This window comes from Diceros bicornis, chromosome 5, assembly GCF_020826845.1.
Source record: "Diceros bicornis minor isolate mBicDic1 chromosome 5, mDicBic1.mat.cur, whole genome shotgun sequence".
Lineage (NCBI taxonomy): Eukaryota > Metazoa > Chordata > Mammalia > Perissodactyla > Rhinocerotidae > Diceros > Diceros bicornis.
The window spans coordinates 65,422,183-65,442,268 of record NC_080744.1 but is presented as its reverse complement, the minus strand read 5'-3'; the positions used below and the strand labels follow the sequence as shown (position 1 = coordinate 65,442,268).

The 20,086-nt window shown below is 35.6% G+C and overlaps 1 protein-coding gene across 17 annotated transcripts in view; it reads left to right on the top strand.

The window, feature by feature from the left end:
• Positions 1 to 20,086, top strand: part of MYO9A (myosin IXA) — a 278,567-nt gene that overhangs the window by 117,673 nt on the left and 140,808 nt on the right. For all 17 annotated transcript variants that reach the window (XM_058541992.1, XM_058541989.1, XM_058541982.1 and 14 more), the window contains 3 exons: positions 4,237 to 4,358; positions 9,831 to 9,972; positions 16,147 to 16,342. In XM_058541992.1, coding sequence (XP_058397975.1) covers positions 4,237 to 4,358; positions 9,831 to 9,972; positions 16,147 to 16,342 — 460 coding nt within the window. The remainder of the gene's footprint in view (positions 1 to 4,236; positions 4,359 to 9,830; positions 9,973 to 16,146; positions 16,343 to 20,086) is intronic.

The window sequence follows — 20,086 nt, the reverse complement described above, 5'->3', positions numbered from 1 at the left end:
AGTAGAGTAAAAACAACTCTAGTAATCCAAAAGAAAGCAGGGAAGAAGAATAAAAGCAATACTAAGAAAACAGGACAAATAGCAAATGGTAAGATGGTTGATTTAATCCCACAAATATCAGTGATTGCATTAAGTATAAATGGATTATTTACTCCAAGTGGAAGCCAAAGATTGTCAGACTGGATATAAAACAAAACTAAATTGCTGCTTATAAGAGAGACACTAAATATAAGCATACAGAAAAGTTAAAAGTAAAAGAATGGAAAAAGATTTAGTAAACCTTAACAAAAAAGGAGCTGGTATAGCTGTATTAATATCACACTTTAAACATTGCTAGAGATAAAAAGAAATATTTGATAATGCTAAAAGGATCAGTTCAGCAGGAAGTATACAGTTCCAAATTTGTAGATTCCTAACATATCCTCAAAGTATGTAAAACAAAAATTAATGACTAAAAAAGAAACATATATTTGCAATTTTGGTGGAATATTTTAACATACCTCACCAAAAATCTGATAGAATAAGCAAACAAAAAAATCAGTAAGGATGTGGAAGATTTAAAGCACCCAGAGGATGAGGTGGGTGCTTTTGTGGGTACCTACTCCTGCCTACCCTTCAGGTCAGAATGCTAGTTTCCCTGGGCCTGAGGCCTGTATCAAATATAGAAGATTTTTAAAGCAAAGATTTATTTGACGTATGTAGATAACTGCAAAAATTTACAAAATTTGTTCATATACTGGACCATAAGGCAAGGGTCAACTTTCAAAAGATTGAAATCACACAGATTTTAATACTGTAATGAAATTATGCCAGAAACCAAAAAAAAGATGACTGGAAAATACCTGTATGATTAAAAATTAAGAAATGCACTTCTAAGTAGCCTAGAAGTTGACAAAATTAGAAAATATATTGAATTTAATGAACATGTTCCACATTAAGACTTGTAGAATGTGACTAAATACACAAAAGGTGTATTTAGAGGAAAATTTTATAGCTTTTAGAAGATTTTAAGATTGAAGAGCAATGATCGAAGTATCCCTCCCAAAAATTGGAAAAAGATAAGCAAACTAAGCCAAAGGAAAGTGGAAAGAAGGAAATAATAAAGATAAAAAAGGAAATTAAATAAAAGTGAAAGCAAATATACCGTAAAAGAGGATCAACAAAGTCAAAAGTCATCCTTTGAAATGACTAACAACATTGATAAAACCCTCAAGAAATTCATCTGAGACAGAGACAGAGACAAAGACCGAGACAGAGACAGAGACAAATACCAAGACAGAGAGAGAGATAAATAACCAGAATTCCAGTGATTAAAGAGGACATTACTGTGGATCCTACACATATTAAAAAGATAATAGGATACACTAAACAACTTTATATCCATAAGTAGACTTGTCAAATGAGATGGAAAAAGACTCTGCAAAACTGACACAAGAAATACAAAATCTGATTCTGTAACTATTAAAGAAATTTAATATGTGATTAAAAACCTTTCCATAAAGAACATTGTAAGCCAAGGTGGCTCGATTGGTGATTTCTACCAACACTGAAAGAAGAAATAATATCAGTTTGACATAAATTCTTATGTGGAATAGAAAAAAGGGGACAATTCTCAGTGCATTTTAGGTGGCCAGGATAACATTGATACGCAAATCTGTCAAAGATATTACTAGAAGTGGAAATTAATGTCCGTTTCCCTCATAAACATAGATTCAAAAATTCTAAACACATATATTAGCAAACTAAATCCAGCAAGATATGTAAAAGGAAACTACATCAGACCCAAATGGAATTTTTTCCCACTGTGTTACATCTAACCATCAATCAGCTTAATACAAAGAAGAAAAAAAACTCATGGTGCTCTCAATAGAAGTATAAAAAGCAGTTGATAAAATGACCTATCATTCATATTAAAAAAAAAAAAAACCCTTAGCAAACTAGGTATAGAAGAGAACTCCCTGATAAAGGGCATTTACCAAAAAACCTACAGTTAATATTATACTTAATGAAAACAGACTGAAGGCTTTCCCCCTAAGATAGAGAACAAGGCGATGATGTTTCCTGACAGTTTTTTATCATGAACATAGGTACGTGAAGACATCCAAATGGGCAGTAATCATAGCAAAAGATTTTTCACTTATTAGTCACCAGGGAAATTAAAATTAAAACCACAAGGAGATACCCCTAGGCATTCACCAGAATAACTAAAATGAAAAAGATCAATAAAGTTTAAGATACCATGCACAGGAAAGTCCTGTACGCCGATGATGGGTACATAAATTGGTATCACCAACTTAGAAAGCTATTTGGCAGTATCTGCTGAGGTTGTACATGTGTAGTTTATAAGCCTGTGTTTTCACTCTCAAAATGTATATAAATGCACACCAAAAGTTTTGTGCAGAAACGTTCATAATGGCATGATTTTTAATCATGATAAAATTTAATAATGCATGATAATTAAATTGGAAATAATTATGTTTATTAATAGTACTATGGGTGAATAAATTGTATATAGGTATTCTACCGCATTGGTTCTCAAAGTGTTGTTCTTCCCTTACCCTTACTGGTAGCATCAGCATCACCTAGGAACTTGTTAGAAATGCAAATACCAGACCCCACCCTATACTTGGTTATTCAGAACTTCTGGGCATGGGGCCCAGCAGTCTGTGTTTTAACAAGCTCTCCATGTAATTCTGTTGTACATTAAAGTTTGAGAACTAATGCTCTTTAGTAGATTTTGGCATGCTTTTTCTGTAAAGCACCAGATAAATAAGTCTTTTAGGTTTTCTGAGCTGTATGGTCTCAACTTTGCTGTTATATTGAGAAAGCAGCCATAGACAATGCATAAATGAGTGAATGTGCTGTTCCACAACCCCTACCCTACAGCCATTAAAATGAATGAACTTTAGATGCATCCTACAACGTGGATGTGTCTCTGAAATATAGTGTTGAGTAAAGAAAAAAAAAAGCCAGAGAAAAAGAATATGTATTGTATGATTCTATTTCTATAATGTTTATGAACAGGTGAATCTTTTCAGTGATATTAGAAGTTGAGATAATAGTTAACTTTGAGCAAGAGGGTCTGAATCGTCATTGGGAAGAGGGGAGGAGGAGAGGTTTTGGACTGCTAGTAATGTCTATAAAAATCCGTATGCCTGTACTATCTAGTATGCTTGTGATCCATGCTAAAGAAAAACAAGAATCTGTGCTAAAGAAAAAAGAAACAGGAAAAAAAAACTTTCTTACCACTGCTTAAGGGTGACCTTTATATAGCAATTACTTACTTGTGAAACTGTTAATTAAAAGGAAAGAATTAAGCATTTACCTCCCCAATTAGAGTAACTATAGTTTATAATAGGGCCCATTTTTCTTTACGAGATAATAATAATACCAAAAAATGATAAATTACAAAATCACGATTTCGCAAAACCACCATATTTGCAGAGAAGTGTGCACGTGTTATCAGTGAATACTAAAATCATCAGGTGAACAGGATATTTACTTGGTGCCTAAATATCACTGCATTGTAGAAAGTTATCTCTTTTAGATTCTCAGAGGCATCTTTCTGAAAAACCGTTTAAAAGTAAAAGCGTCACAGGGAATATTTCCCAGGACAGAGAAAAAGTAAGGAGTAATGGGGGCTTCATAAGAGGGTTTTAAATAGTTGCTCAAGGCCTGAGCTTTGAGTTTTTTAATCGTGGAATTTGAACTCCCTCCCCCTTTTTAGGGAAAATATTCTAAGTGTTGTATTTTGCCAAAATTAAGTGTGTATGAATTCCATATGATTTATATCGGTGATTACTGGAGGTGATGGTTTTCCACTTTCCCCAGACGTTGTTTCATTAAATTCATTGTTGATGATCCAACAAATACTCCTTTCTGATGGCTTAGAGTCATGTGGGAGGAATCAGGTTTATTCATTTTATATTTTTCCTTAGTGCAGTCATCAGATAGTGTGGCTAAAACACATCCAGCCTTAAATTTTAATCTGAATTGTATCACAAATAGGATTCTAATAAAAAAATTTGGTTGCATGTACTTTTTAAAGTACACAGACATACACTCTATCAAGATTTTATACAACAAATTTTATGTTCTTTTATTGTGTGGATTAGTGGTTTAAAAGGGAAAAGTTTAGACTGTTCTTTTAAGCCTGGTAAAAGCTTTTCAGCCTTTATCATCACATATCTATTATTTTCTGCAAGATGAATAAATTGTTAATTTGTTATTTCCTAGGAGGAATATAGAACTGAAGGTATCAGCTGGCACAATATAGATTATATTGATAATACTTGTTGCATAAATCTTATTAGCAAGAAACCAACAGGACTACTCCATCTTTTAGATGAAGAAAGCAAGTGAGTATGATTCTTTTCAGTTTTGTATTTGGCCATTTGGGCTTTTCATGTCTTCTTAAGTCCTAAACTTTCTTCTTACATTATCAAATAAAGAGCCAGAGTTTCCCTTGTATGCATTTTTTTGCATGTGTTTTTGTATTCCTAGGAAAATTGGATAGACTTCACTACTGAACTCATTTTTTCCTTGAGTTTTTTCAGATTTCTTCTACAGAGTCACTTTGATGTTAAATTTGTTGCTGTATTTTTATTGTTATTAAGTATTCCTCTTTTTTTTTTTTATTTTGAGGAAGATTAGCCCTGAGCTAACACCTGTTGCCAATCCTCCTCTTTTTTTGCTGAGGAAGATTGGCCTGAGGCTAACACCCATGCCCATCTTCCTCTATTTTATATGGGACGCTGCCACAACATGGCTTGATAAGCGGTGTGTAGGTCTGTGCCCAGGATCCAAACCCACGAACCCCGGGCTGCTGAAGTGGAGTGCACGAACTTAACTGCTACGCCACCGGGCTAGCCCCCTCCCGTCTTGAATTGAGAGTTATATGTGATATGTGTTTGCAGCTTTCGTATTTAGCAAAAAAGACTATTATGATAGATTAGTGATGTCTGCCGTGGCTATGCAGGTGATAAGTGGCAACATATGCCTATTATTTGCCATCTCTTGTCAACACTGTTCAATATATCAAACTTCTAAGCTTCGGAAATAAAGCTTCATATAGCATCCTCCACAGTGTTCTCAGTGCTCTAATAAAGTGTTATTTATAGTTAAATTATCCTAAGAAATGGCAAATCTGGAATTAAAGAAACCAAAGTGATGGAGTTATGTAGGTTTTCTATGACTCTTTAAGTATTTAGAAATTGAGTTAGGTCACCTGATTCCCAGCTTAGTATTATACTCATTAAACTAGGATATAAAATATTAGGGATTTACTATCATAAGTAGGATGACCATACATCAGGTTTGCATGGGACAATCTGAAGTTTATGCCTGTTGTCCAGTTTAGTTATTAAAGGTGCCTACTTTTACTCTCAGAATATCCTGGTTTGTATGGTAAGTTATATGTTACATTATTAATATGCCATAAATACACACAATTGCTACATAGAAATATAAAGTAATATGGCAGAATGCAAAATATATTAGAAAGGAGACTGCTAACAGTTACATCTACCTTCTCTATCACCAGTCTATTTCTGTTAATCTAAATGAATTAAAATGATGTTAACACAAAAAATATTTTAACTTTATGTCCAAAGTCGGGTAAAAGTTTCTTGTATTGCTCTATATGCCCTGAAACATATATTATCGCTTATGAAATAGTAAGGTTAGTGGTTCTTAACTCTGCTTGCATATCTTACCTCTGGTGTATTTTATTCTGGAAAGCTTCAAAGATGATGTTGACACTCATTGCTGAGACCCATTGTGGTAGATAATGAAATGATAAGCAGTTCTTTTGTTTGAGTTATTTTATGGTAACAAAAAGAACAGAAAAGTTTAAGCAATTTGAGAAAAAGATCATATAGGTAGTCAGTGATGGACTAGAGATTCAGACCCTCCAGATATTTCTGACTAATAAACTTGTGCTTTGAAGTATTATTCTAGATTGCTTCCCTATAATACTTAGGCTATAGAGTCAGAAGTTCAGGGTATATCCCATCTCTATTAAGTACCCTCAGCAGATCTGTTAGTATCCTTGGTCCTCAGTTTTCTTGCATGCAAAAAGGAAATGATGATGATAAATGATAGTACTGTCTGCTGTATATCTTAAGGTGGTTGTGAGCAGCAATTGAGATAGTGGATGTATAATTAAAACATGAATAGAGCAAAAAGGTCTTGTCTGGCCTGTCATTCTTTAAGAAAAATTTCATTGAGTGTACATCTTATTATACAAAGACTATATTTTTCTGGTCACTTGCTACTTCACATAGATACAAATGTTGCCCATTGCGGAGAATGTCACCTCTTTGCTGTTAACCAAAAGCTTCTGGGGTTAAGCCATGTGGCCAGAAATTACAGGGAGACAGATTTTGGCTCAATGTAAGGAAGAACTTACAAGTTGCTTCATAAAGTAATAAAATTTCCCATTATAGTAATTATTTTGCATCATCTGACAGGGTACTGTTGTAGGTAGGAGACTGGACTGAATAACCTCTTAATCGTCCCGTCAATTATACTTCTATATTTATTCCTCCATAAAAATTTTAATCATAATGCTAGTTTCATCACTTTATGAGTCAGTCCTGTTGTTATTACCTCCCCTTGTAAATGGACCACCTTTGTCTCTATGCTTTAACATCACAGAAGATGCAAAGGCATGAAATATTTTCCCTCTGCCATGTACCTTTATAAAGAGAGGTTGAATAGAAATTAGTCACGTTTAAGAAGAGCTATTTTGGGAATCGCTTAGACTATTTTTTCTCTAAAAAATATTTTGTTCTATAAAGAATATGTAACATGAAGTATATTCTTAGTGGTGTTCCTGCTTCATTCAGTGTGTTTGTAGTGCTTTAGATTGGTGGGTTTGAGGTCAGAAGTGTTGTTTAATCTTGTCTCTGCAATCTACTGGTTGTTTGACCTTGGACAAGTTATTTAAGCTAGATTCTAAAGGATGCCGTGTGGAATTTAGAAAGGAGAAATAGTGTAAGCAAAGTTAGGTATGAATAGGATATTAAGAGTGTTACCAGTCTTTCCTATGTTACTCAAAATGTGATATGCTGACAGTACTGGCAGCACCTTGAAGCTTGTTAGAAATGCAGAATCTCAAACTCCCACTCCAGACTTCTTGAATCAGAACCTGTATTTTAACAAACTGAAATTAAGATTAGGGCATTCAGAACAGTTTTGTCAGTCTTGCCTGCTCATAAGAATTGCCTGAGGAACTTATAAATAGTACTGATGTGTCATCAATTCAGTAGAATCACAGGAGGGTGGGGTTCAAGCATTGGTCTTTTTGAAAGCTCCGGAGGTTCTTATATGCATAGAAACACTAATTTAAGGCTACCCTTGCAGATAGCCTTTGCAGAACACTAGATGAAGAGCTTTTGAAATGAGCAATAATGTCTGATTTCCCTCTGCCGTGTACCTATAAAGAGAGGTTGAAAATGTTCTAAGCTCTTTTGCTTGATAATGTAGTATGTATCCATAAATGTTTGTTGAATGCAGGACATGAGAGCTTTCCTTTCCATCTTTCCTTGTTTGGAATAAAGACTATTCTCATGTCTGTCCTCCTTCCTTTTAAAATTTCTTTTCTCCATTTAAAAGTAAGAGAAGAATAAATCACAAATTTTTCGATTACTCAGAGGATTAGAAGGTAAATAGACCCTTACCTAGAGACAATGAGGTGAGCATCCTTCCTGAAGAGAAGCATTCTGCTGTGGAGGAGTGAGGCATAAGTTTGCAGAGATTGGGTTGGTCTAGGCTTAAGAGCTTGGATTCCGTCTCTTTGCTTTGGTGACGGTAAATTTTTCTGAGTAGGGGAGGCACATGATTAAAGCACTATTGTAGGGAAATTTATTTTGATATTTTGGTGACTTGAAACAGGGTTAGATTAGAATCACTGAGGCTGTTATAGAGGCTGTTGCTGTACTGTCTGTTTGAAATTGTAAGAGTTATAATCCATTCTAGAATGGCTTTAGAGTTCTGGAATGGAGAGGAAAAGCTAGATGGTGGAGATGTTTTGAGGAAGGGATACTATTTGAATGCAAAAGCAGGCCTAGGAAAATGGCAGTGTTGGCAACATAAAAAAGTGGACAACAGGGGCCAGCCCGGTGGCATAGCGGTTAAGTTTGCTTGCTCCGCTTCAGCAGCCCGGGGTTTGCAAGTTCGGATCCCGGGCACGGACCTACGCACTGCTTATCAAGCCATGCTGTAGTGGCGTCCCATATAAAGTAGAGGGAGATGGGCAAGGGTGTTAGCCCAGGGCCAGTCTTCCTCAGCAAAAAGAGGAGGATTGGCAATGGAAGTTAGCTCAGGGCTAGTCTTCCTCACACACACACACAAAAGTAGACAACGTTTATGTCATCCCTATAGGATGCCAGCTAGTGTTAGATGTTTTTATGGATAAAAATCCATAAAAACATTTTATGGATTAGGAAACCAATTCTTAAAGAAGGTTACCTACCTTGCCCAAGGTCACAGATGGAACTGGTAATCTAAACTATGACTATCTGACACCAAAAGGCTATCCTCCTTCCTAATTCCAATACATACTACGGAATTAACCATTTTTGTTGTAATTTTGGAATCATTTTTACGCTTTAGATCTCGTACAGCCTCTTTACAACCTCATGTCACATTATTTATTATTTCAGCTACTATTAAATGAAACTGTTCTCTGAAAGATGACTTACTCTCTCCTTTTTCTGTCAGTGCTACTTCCTCTATTTGAAACTTCTCCCACCCTTTAACTTCTAGCTCATAATTGCCTCCTATATCTTCTGTGAACCTTTTTATTATTCCCAGTCACTAGTGATTTTTTTCACTTCTGTACTTTTATATTTCTGTATTTGCTATTATGTAATTACTTCTTAATAAATATTATTTCATTCCTGGATGTGAAATACTGATCAGTGAGTACAAACCCATTGATGTATATTTGAAATAATATTATATATAATATAAAAATATATAGCAACTGGTATAGGTAAGGAAATTACTACCTAATTTATACATGAAGAAGTAGGAAAACAAAAAATGACTGGATTTAAAGGACCTGTCCGCATTGAGAGGTCATTCCCTTTTTGGAAGTTCTTCACCCTGTTGACCTTAAACACATAGACAGCTAGTTATTTCTCTGGCAAAAATGGGTTTATTTGGGATCAGCAAAGAATTGCAACTCAAGGTCTGCAACCATGGCAAGGTAAGTACGAGTCTCCCTCAACAAAGAGCAAAGAAACTCTTTTATAGAGGGAAGAGGAAATTGGGAAGGCTATTGTAAACAAAGAGCCCATTGGAGGAATTGAGAGCTGCATGTGTAGTAGCTTTTTATTGGCTAAGTTGTGACAGTCTCTCATTGCCTGATCCTCTTCCTGTTAGACTCTACAATCATCCAGAATGTGAGAGCTCTCCTTTTTGGCCTCCGGAGTCCAATTTAATGAGGTTTCTGTTTATTAATTTTCACAACTCCAAACAACATGTGATTTAGTTTTTATTATCCTACAGGTTTTACAGTAGTACAGCACAATGCAACCAAAGCTAAATATCTAAAGGCTTGAGTTAATTTCTCTTCTGCTACTTGCATAGTGTGAGTTTAGGCAAATCACAACTTTTGATCCTTCATCCATAAAACAGGAAAACCAATTCTTGTCATACTCACCTTTTAGCTTGTTATGAGAATCAGATCAGATAATATAGGTGAAAACTTTGTAATTTGCTAAGTGTGTTAGATGGCATTGGAATTATAATGGATTTTTTTTAAAAGACTATATTAGCTGCTGCATCTTTCTTTAGTGTTTTTGTTTTTGTTTTTAATTCAGCTTTCCACAGGCTACAAATCAAACACTGCTAGACAAATTTAAGCATCAACATGAAGAGAATTCTTACATTGAATTTCCCGCTGTGATGGAGCCTGCTTTCATCATAAAGCATTACGCTGGGAAAGTAAAATATGGAATAAAGGTCAGTAAATTTCTCTTTGGATATGCCTCCAGGGCAGAGGTGTGTTCTTGAATATATTCACCATCCCTGTTAGACTACCCTCTTTGTAGTTTGTGGAGGCTCTTGATCAGTAATAGTTGGAGACATTTTACAAGGATACTACTAAAAATCAGATTCTACCTTGCAGTATTTTACTGTCTTAGGTGATGTTCCTGTTGGAACCTGATGCCAGTCCATTCTAATAGCCTTTTTAGATCTTAAAGGATAGCATCATTATGTCTTAAACCCACTTGTTCATCTGCATAGTTTGTTGAATTTTTCTCTTCTCTGCATCCACGAGGCCTGACAGAAGCTTCATGTCTTCCTGCACCATGAGGTGTTTGTGAACTTGCACTCCTAATGAACATACTGAAACTCTTTAACTCCTGTGGAAGGGAATCTTCATAATTTTGTCCATTTCTTGTTTGTAATTGGTGAGTCCATTACCCTTCAACCACTTGATGTTTAAGCTCGTCATTTAAGACAGTTTCCCAGGCGAGGTGGTGACAATATTGAGACTAGTGGAGCAGTACGTTTTCTCCTGAGTCTTGAGATGAGTCAAAATTAAGATCACTCATTCATTCATCACTGATTCACTTATTCAGGAAGTGTTTATTAAACACGGAGCATGTGTCAGACCCTATGCTTGGTGTTTGGAATGATCTAGTGATAAATAGACAGACATGTTCCTGGCTCTCTATGTACATATACATACATATGTATATATATACATATACACATGTATACATATATGTGCATGTGTTTGTATAATATAGATAATTGGGGGTATGTGGTATAAATAAATGAGTGGATTCTATGAGAAAAAGTAGTGAAATAGTGGATTTTGAGTTTGTAGATCCATGAACACCTCTCTGAGAAAGTTAAATTGTGAGAGATTACCTGAAATAACATTTACTGGGTGAGGGGTTGAGATGATGAATATTCTAGGCTGTGAGATAGGAAAGACTTTAATATGTTAAAATAATTAAAAACAGGCCAGTGTTACTAAATTATAGTGAGCAAGGGAGCAAGTGGCATGGAATGAATTCAGAGAATGGACAGCAAGTTAATTCTTCAGGGCTTCTAGACCAAGTTAGAGGAGTTTGGTTTTTGTTGGAATTATTGCCAGGAGCCATGAAAAGATTTTATGCAGAGGATGTAAAAAATATGTGTTTTTAAAAGAGTGCTTTGATTACTTTGAAGAGAAGGAATAGCAGAGTGGAGAGTGGAAGCTGGGAGATCAGTTAGGTAGCTTTTTAATAGTTGAGGTGAAATGTTAAGGTAAACTGAATAACAGGGGTGACAGTAGAGACAGAGGGGATCTAGATGGTTATGAGATATATTTTGGAGGTATAATTAGTAGACCTTATTGATGGGTTCTAAGTAAGTAGGTGACTTCTGGCTGTAGCTGATGGGTGAATTTGAGGTGCTACATCCTGAGATGAAAAAGACAGGAAGGAACAGATTTTAGAATAAACATTAAGAATAACAGAGTGTAGAATGTTGGTTACCAGGGGCAGGAGGGTGGGGGAATTGAGGAGATGTTGGGCAAAGGATACAAATTTGCAATTAGAAGATGAGTAAGTTCTGGAGATCTAATGCACAGCATAGTGATTCTAGTTAACATTGTAATTATAGCATTGTCTTCAAAGTTGTTAACAAACCAGACCTTAAATGTTCTCACCACAAAAAAGAAATGATAATTATATGACTTGATGGACATGTATTAGCTAATGCTACAGTGGTAGTCATATTGCAATATATAAATGTATCAAATCAACATGTTGGGGGCTGGCCCATGGCGCAAGCGGTTAAGTGCGCGCACTCTGCCGTGGCGGCCCAGGATTTGCTGGTTCGGATCCCGGGCGTGCATGGACACACCACTTGTCAAGCCATGTTGTGGCGGCATCCCATGTAAAGTGGAGGAAGATGGGCACGGATGTTAGCCCACGGCCAGTCTTCCTCAGCAAAAAAAAAAAAAAAAAAAAAAAGAGAAGAGGATTGGCAGATGTTAGCACAGGACAGATCTTCCTCAAAAAAAAAAAATCAACATGTTGTTTACCTTAAACAATGTTAATGTCAGTTATATCTCAATTTTAAAAAAAGATTTAAAAAAATAAAGTTTAAAATAAAAACAAAAAACTTTGAGCTATCGAATCATATATAGTGAGATGCATAAAGTGTACAAATCTAAAGTGTACAGATTTCTTTCATGCCCCTTCCCAGCTCATTCTCCCCCATCCAGAGGTAACCACTATCGTAATTTTTTATCCTTAGTCTTACTTGTTATTAAATTTCAGATAAATGGAATCATATAATATATACAGTTGTATCTGTGATTATTCATTCCATATTATCATGTAGGTTGAAAGTAAAAGGATGGGAAAAAGATATACCGTGCAAACCCTCACTAAAATAAAGAAAGCTGGTGTAATTACATTATTATCAAAGTAGACTTTAAGGCAAGAAGTATTGTTAGAGCTAAAGAGGCACATTTCATAACAATAAAAGGGATCAGTTCAACAGGAAGACATAATCATCAAAAGTTATATGTACCTACTAACTTCAGTTCAATATATATACAGCAAAAAGAGAGCAAAGTCCATCATCGTAGTTGTAGATTTTAATACATATCTCTCAGTAACTAACAGAATAAGCAGACACAAAATCAATAAAAACAGAAAAATCGAACAGCATTATTAAACAGCTGACCTAATTGGTATATCATAAAGATAACTAGATAGTCTTTGGGTATTAAGAAATTAAGTAAAATTCTTCTATTGCAACCCATGAGTCAAAAAAGAAATCACAATTAAAATGATAATATTTTAAACTGAACATTAATGAAAACACAGTGTATCAAAGTATGTAGGATGCATTTAAACAATGACTTATAACTTTAAATGCATATGTTATAAAGGAAGAATGGTTGGAAGGTAATTATCTAAGCTTCCATGTCAAGAAACTAGGAAAATAACAACAAATTAAACCCCAGAAAATTAGAAGAAGGAAATAATATAGGAAAGTCCAGAAATGAACGCAATAAAAAGCAAAGATATGATAGAGAAATTAACAAAGCCAAAAGTTAAGTTCCTTGAATACATAACAGAAAATAAGGTAAGTAAGAGGTAATGGAAAATAACTAATAATAGGAAAAAAGAGATTCACACATTATAGATATCAGGAATGAAAAAGGGGACTTAACTGCATACCCTACAGATATTAAAAGGATATGAACATATTTTGCCAATAAATTTGACAACATAGATAAAGCGGAAAATTCCATGAAAAACACATATTACCAAAACTGACACTAGAAAATATGGGATAACCTGAAAATCTTATGTCTGTTAAATAATTTAAATCAGTAGTTTAAAACTTTTCCTCAAAGGAAATTCCAGGCCCACCTGGTTTTTCTGGTGAATGCTTCCAAACATTTAAGTAATACTAGTCTTATGCATTCTCATTCAAGTTTGAGATTCTTTTAAAATGTGTAAATGGATCTCAGATATAATAAGAAAGATCTGATTTGGGCCTCATCATATAGATAGTGTTTAAAGCCAGAATTATGGTTGAGATCACCTGATGTAAGGTGATTGAGTGAAAAATATGAGTACACAAGATAAAACCATAAGAATTTCCAATATGGAACCAGCAGTAAGGATTAAGAAGGAGCAGCACAAGAGGTAAGTAGTAAATCACAAAACGTATTGTTATAGAACACAAGAGAAAAGAGTTTCAGGAGGAATGATGTGATTTGTTAATGACATGTACTTTAGAAATCTAGAAATATGAAGACAGGTGAGAGCATTACATTTGGAAAATGAAGGTCTCTCTCAACATTTGACAGTCATCATGGAAAAGAATTCTGGAATTTTAGGTTGTATACTGTAGTTATTAATAGGATGGGATGGTCTTTGGAGTAGGATAGACCGGTGTTTCAGTTCCTGCCCCACTACTTTGGGAAGCTTCTTTACCGGTCTGTTTACTTATCAGTAAAGTATGATTTATAATTGGTTCTACTTTATTTAGAATTGAGTAAGTCATGGATAGTGCTTAACTTAGTGCCTGCCATCTTGTCTGCCCTTGGAAGGTATTAGTTGGTGGTGGTAGTGGTGGTGATGGTAGTGACAATTTGGATTTGAATATTCTTACTCAGTTTTACTAACTTTTATGATACATACTTTTGCTCAAAGGGTATTTAGGGATAAACCAAGGACCAAGACTTCTGGCTTGTTTCCCTTTTTCCCCTGTTCTCAGGAGAACAAAGATGAATTAGGAAAGGAAAGCCCCAAAGGCAATAGGACGAAGCCAAGCTGTCTCCTGGAAACGAGGGTAGATGATGTCATACTAGTCACGCTCCTCATAGAATTCTGAGTTAGAGCTGTTCTGTGACGCTGCACCAACTTGGAGTGATTTACTCACCAAGTTGTAATCCTTCCATCTTGGTGTGATTGTAGCCAAATGCCTAGACTATGTGTATCAGTGTGGGACCTTCTTCCAGGAGTGTAAAATTCTTGCCCTGTCTGTCCTTCTATGGTGTATTTTAACCTATTTTCTTGTGTTCTGTACCTTCGAACACCCATTGGCAGCTGGTTTTTACTGAGTATTTACAGTTCTTAGGTAATATCCAGCTTTAAAAATCTGTATGCTGGAGCTGGCCCGGTAGCGCAGTGGTTAAGTTCGTGCGCTCTGCTTCGGTGGTCTGGGGTTCACGGGTTTCGATCCCAGGCGCGGACCTACACACTGCTCATCAAGCTGTGCTGTGTAGGCGTCCCACATACAAAAAAAGAAAGAGGAAGATTGGCACAGATGTTAGCTCAGGGACAATCTTCCTCAAGCAAAAAGAGGAAGATTGGCAACAGATGTTAGCTCAGGGCCAATCTTCCTCACCAAAAAAAAAATCTGTATGCTGGTGATAACCAAATGTATTTTTTGAAATCTCTATAGGACTCCAGACACACATATCCGTCTGCCTACTTGATGTCTGTATGCAGATATAGTATAGTGGTTTTGAGTGGCTGTGTTTGAACATCTGTTCTTCCACTTATTGTGTGATAGGGGCCAAGATAGTTAACCTCTCTGTGACACAGTTTCCTCATCTATAAATAGGAATAATATCATCTACATCGAGTTGCTAGGAGGATGAAATGAGCTTAAATGAGACAACACATGTAAAATGCTTAGAAGAGTGCCACGCACATAGTAACCTCTCAATAAATGTTGCTTGCTATTATCATTATCCTCATCATCTCAAACTTCACTTGGACAAAACTGGTCTCTTGATCCTCATTTCCTATCCTCTTCTCTTTTCTCTAGTCTTCACCATATCAGTATATGGCACCTCCATCCACCTAGTTACTCAAACCCAAAATATGGGCATTAATCTAATTCCCTCCTTCTCTCACCATGCTCTAATCCACCAGCAAGTCCTTCGCCCTTACCTCTAAAACATATCCCAAATATGATCATTATTTTCCCTTTCCATATTACCAGCGACACAGTCCAAGTCACTGTCAGCTCTTATCTGAAATATTGTAATAGCTGGTCTCCCTTTTTCCATTCTTTGCACAGTTCATTCCCTCTGCAGCAACCAGTCGTGTTTATAAAACACCAGTTAGTTCATGTCATTACCCTTCCAGTGGCTTTTCTTTACACTTAAATAAAATTCAAACTCCTAACTCTGGCTTACATAAGCCTATTTATTTGCCTCGTCTTCTGCCGCTCTTACCCTTGCCCAGAATGCTACAGCCCCTGGTCTTATTGCTTCTCTCCTAACTTGTCCAACTCATCACCACCTATAGTTAGTAGGTATTCCCTTTGATTAGAATGCTATGCCTGGTCTTCTCATATCTGGCTCCTTTTTGTTATTGGACTCTCTTGTCATTTTATGTGATACCCCTTCAGAGAGGCTCTCCTTGAGCAGTGTTTAACAAGCTGCAACAAAATTGTGGAGTATTCATTCTAATTCAAATGTATTATAGAATTCAGTAGTTTTAGGGTTGGATGGGACTTGATGGAAGATGTCTGGTCCAGTTAGCCTAGAACAGAAATCACTTCTATGGTCCTTATTCAACCAGTGTTCAAACATGTCACCCATTATCTTCTTGGTTTAATAATTTTTTCAAAAATAACACTGGTACTTTTTTCATGTAGGATTTCCGGGAAAAAAATACAGATCATATGCGCCCTGACATTGTAGCTCTTCTGAGAAGTAGCAAGAATGCATTTATCTCTGGGATGATTGGAATTGATCCCGTAGCTGTTTTCCGATGGGCAGTTCTCCGAGCTTTTTTCAGAGCCATGGTTGCTTTCAGGGAAGCTGGGAAAAGACACAGTCAGAGAAAAACTGGTAAGCAGTAGATATTAGTGTTCTACCATGCTTCATCTTTTAATTTTTTACCTGTCCAAGGAGTAGACATAACTTTATTCTGTACTGTTTTCTTACCATACCCTAATATATGTTTCAGATCTAAAGAGTGAACTTTACATGATTGAGTTAAGTGGATATATGGTGTATGGGTATACATATATTTTGGTACATTTTTATTAACAAATACTGATAGGAATAATGAGTGTAGAGCACCTAGTATTTAGTAGGCACTCAGTAAGACATTGGTATGATTTTTAAGCAAAGAGTGAAATGATAATTATCATTTAATTATATGGAATTTATCATTGATACTTTTCTCTATTCTCTTCTTATGCCATAGTTTTTACTACAAATGAAACATAATTTAATGTGGAAGCCTAAATCGAGAGACAGAAAAATGAGGATGGAGATAGTGTAGGATAGTGGAGATAACCTGGCTTCAGTAATCAATCAAGTGTTTTCTCTTGACTGATTTTGCCACCATTAGCAGTTTTTCTTGGAGTGTTAATACTGCTTTCAAAATTATGAGGGTAAAATCAGATAATACATGTAAAGTATCTGTTTATGAAGTGTTAATTTATTTTCCTTTTACCCGTAACTCAGTTCATTGGGTTTCACTTTGAAATTTAGAAATAGAGCAGGATACTTTTTCTTTATGCCTCCCCTTAGATCATAAAATATCCCATTTCACATTTTGTGGGAGGGCATCTTCATAAGCACTTGTTACCTACTAGAAACCACACTGTTGCTTGCTGTAGCTCTAGCCTTAAATAGACCATTGCTGCATAGTGAGGATTTTCTAATATACGTGTAGTCGTTTAAAATAAAATTTCTGCCCAGAGAAGCTTCAGTAGAAGTGCGCTAGGACACACCTGGCTTTCAGGACTGCTAGATTTACTTATATGGCTTTTTGGCATGTGCAATAGCAGTAAAACTTTAAATTCAGCTTGTATATATTTCAAATGAATAAATATATTTGCAAGATAGTATTTATAAAATGAAAGGCAAAAACTAATTGAACTTGGAAATATTTTTCAGATTATAATGTATGGAAACTGGTCTTTGTAGATAGGGAGACTTGTAGTTTTTGGAAAATAAAAGAAATATCTTAAACCTGCTTTGCCTTTTACAATGTTATTTCTAAGAGTCTATCTTTGCAAAAAGCTTTAGGAAAAGTTTTTCTTTTAAGATAGGTTCTTATTTATTACAGTGGACTTATAAATTTTGAAAATTAAGTATCCTGCTAAGATTTTGTATTTACTATTAAATATATTGTCTTCTGTAATGGTTATTCACATTGTCTATATGCTCCTTTGGTATTTAAAATATTATTTGTGAAAGCTGGTTGTATGTATATTATCATCAAATTGTACAAAGATATACAATCTTATTAATGATCAGCAAACTGAACCTTTATTATCTCTACTTTGATAATTTCTAGATTCTTTTTGTTTTCTAATCTAGTTTTTCCTTCTGGCCAACATACAGCTTCCATATAATAAACTCTTTGTGAAAACTCTTTTATTCTGGGATAGAACATGCATACAGAAAAGTGTGGAAAATGAAAATGTATAGCTCAGAGAATCATCACAAAGTGAGACACACCTGGAACCATCACCTAGGTTAAGAAATAAAATATTACCAACACCCTAGAAGTTCCCCTTGGACAAACTTTTTAAATTTCACTTTTTATCAAGGAAAAGAAAAACTATAATTCATTTGCATTTCGAAGCAATGACTGAGCAAATTTGTTACAGAGAATAATTATATTACAGTATATTAATGTCAGTGCCAGCATTTAGCATTTTTACTTCCTCTACACCACTTACCACCTCCTATTTTCTAGCGGGTTTGGGATAAAAGGGTAGCATCGAGTTAGAACATTGTAGCACTGCAGAATGAAAACTAACAGAATAACTGTGAATGTGAAAATTGATTTAAGTAGTAGATTCAAAACTTTTATAATGACCATATATATAAATAATATGCAGACATATCAAGGTGAAACAGGAATTGGAGGTTATTTAAGCAGAAGCAGAATATATGGAAGGCAGAAGGTAACCAAGGTCAGATACTGAATGAGAATAAGAGGTCAAAGATAATACTTCTAATGAAGAAACAAGATGTAGACTGCAGAAGTACAATATATTTTCACTTCCTTTGAGAGTATCTTTATTAAAAATCTCAGTGGACTCTTAGCTGATTGTCAGCAAATATCCTGATGGTGAACCAAAAAATCCTGGGCATTCTTAAGGAAGTCCCTGACGTTCTTTTTCTTCATCAGGCCAACTGAACACAAATGAGAAGATCATTATAAAATCTAGTTTTAACTGTTGTTTTTTATTTTTTACATGTTTATTTTTATTTTATATTTCCAAATGAAAGGACACAATGCCATTTTAAGGCCTTTGAATAAAAATTAATTCAATTTCACTATTCTTTTTAAGAATAAATCTGTTACAATTGTAGAATGTGTATAATGGTGATTAGGAAACCATAAAATGTTCTTAGTGGAGAACTATAAGTAGGCAGCCTGAGTGAAGCTACATGTTGGCCTTTCTGGGAGGTAGAATGAGAAATGATAATGATTTGTCTGGTCAGCAGTGAGATATTGGAAAACAGGTATTTCAGTGGTATCATCCACCTTGCTTCTGATTTACTCCTCCTGAGTAAGAAAGAACGTGGATTAGAGAGTACAGGGGAGATCATAACTTGACCATGAATTGTACAGTATGTAGAAAGAAGAGCAGTGATGTTTTATTTGGTTCTTTTGCAGTTACATGAAAGTATAGCCAAAGAGGAATTGTAATCAGTCTAAAAAGATTAGGCAAGAGACAGGGAATTCAGCTATGGCGTTGGAATAAGAGGCAAGAACAAGAGAGTTAAAAGTGTCATTCAGTTTCTTCATCTACAGGGAGAGAAGCTGAAGCCATTCAAATAGTGTCTGCAGATAGAGAGCTTTAATGGTTCCCATATAACCTGTTCCCCTTCCCCACCCCACTCAACGGACTGTGTGCCTCTAATGTGCTCCCATTAGTTTCTGCAAGTGGGAGAAGGGTTCCAGTAAACATCTGTTTTCAGAAATGACTAGGTACTAAAACTGATTTGGATATGACCTGAAATCTAGAATCTCTGTCCAGTATTCTGTCCACAGTTCTACTCAGTACTTAATACAGTCATTTGTGTATCAGGCACTGTAGTGTGTTGGTGAAGAGTAAGGTTTTAGATTGAACATCAGCGAAATATTAGAGTAAGGACCTCTGAAAATTCTTTCTTCCCTAAAAGCAGCAAGAACACTTGCAAAAAGTGTCAGAATAGCTTTGTCAGAACTCAGGAAATTCATCAAAGGCTTATAGTAATCTGCGAAGTGTTTATATAAGAAAAAAGGCTGAATATTGGTAAAGAGAGTGCTTTTTGTAGCGTTTTAACTTGCATTGTTCGCATCCCTCCCTCCCCTGTTCCATGGTAGCCTGGAAAGCCAACAGCTCTGAAGCACGATGAAAATCGGCAGTATGGCAATCACTGGACTGAATAGAAGGGAGTTGGAGCTCCTTCAAAGCCCCATTCCCAGAGAGTTTTCATTTTTCAACCTATTGGGTAGTTCCCTGGAAGACCCCACTTCAAGGCTGTCTTTAACCTGACTTGGAGTTTGCCCAGCGTGAATAGCCTTTTCCCTAGGCATGTTGTTGAAAAACAGTCAGAAGCAGTTGTTGAACATTGCAA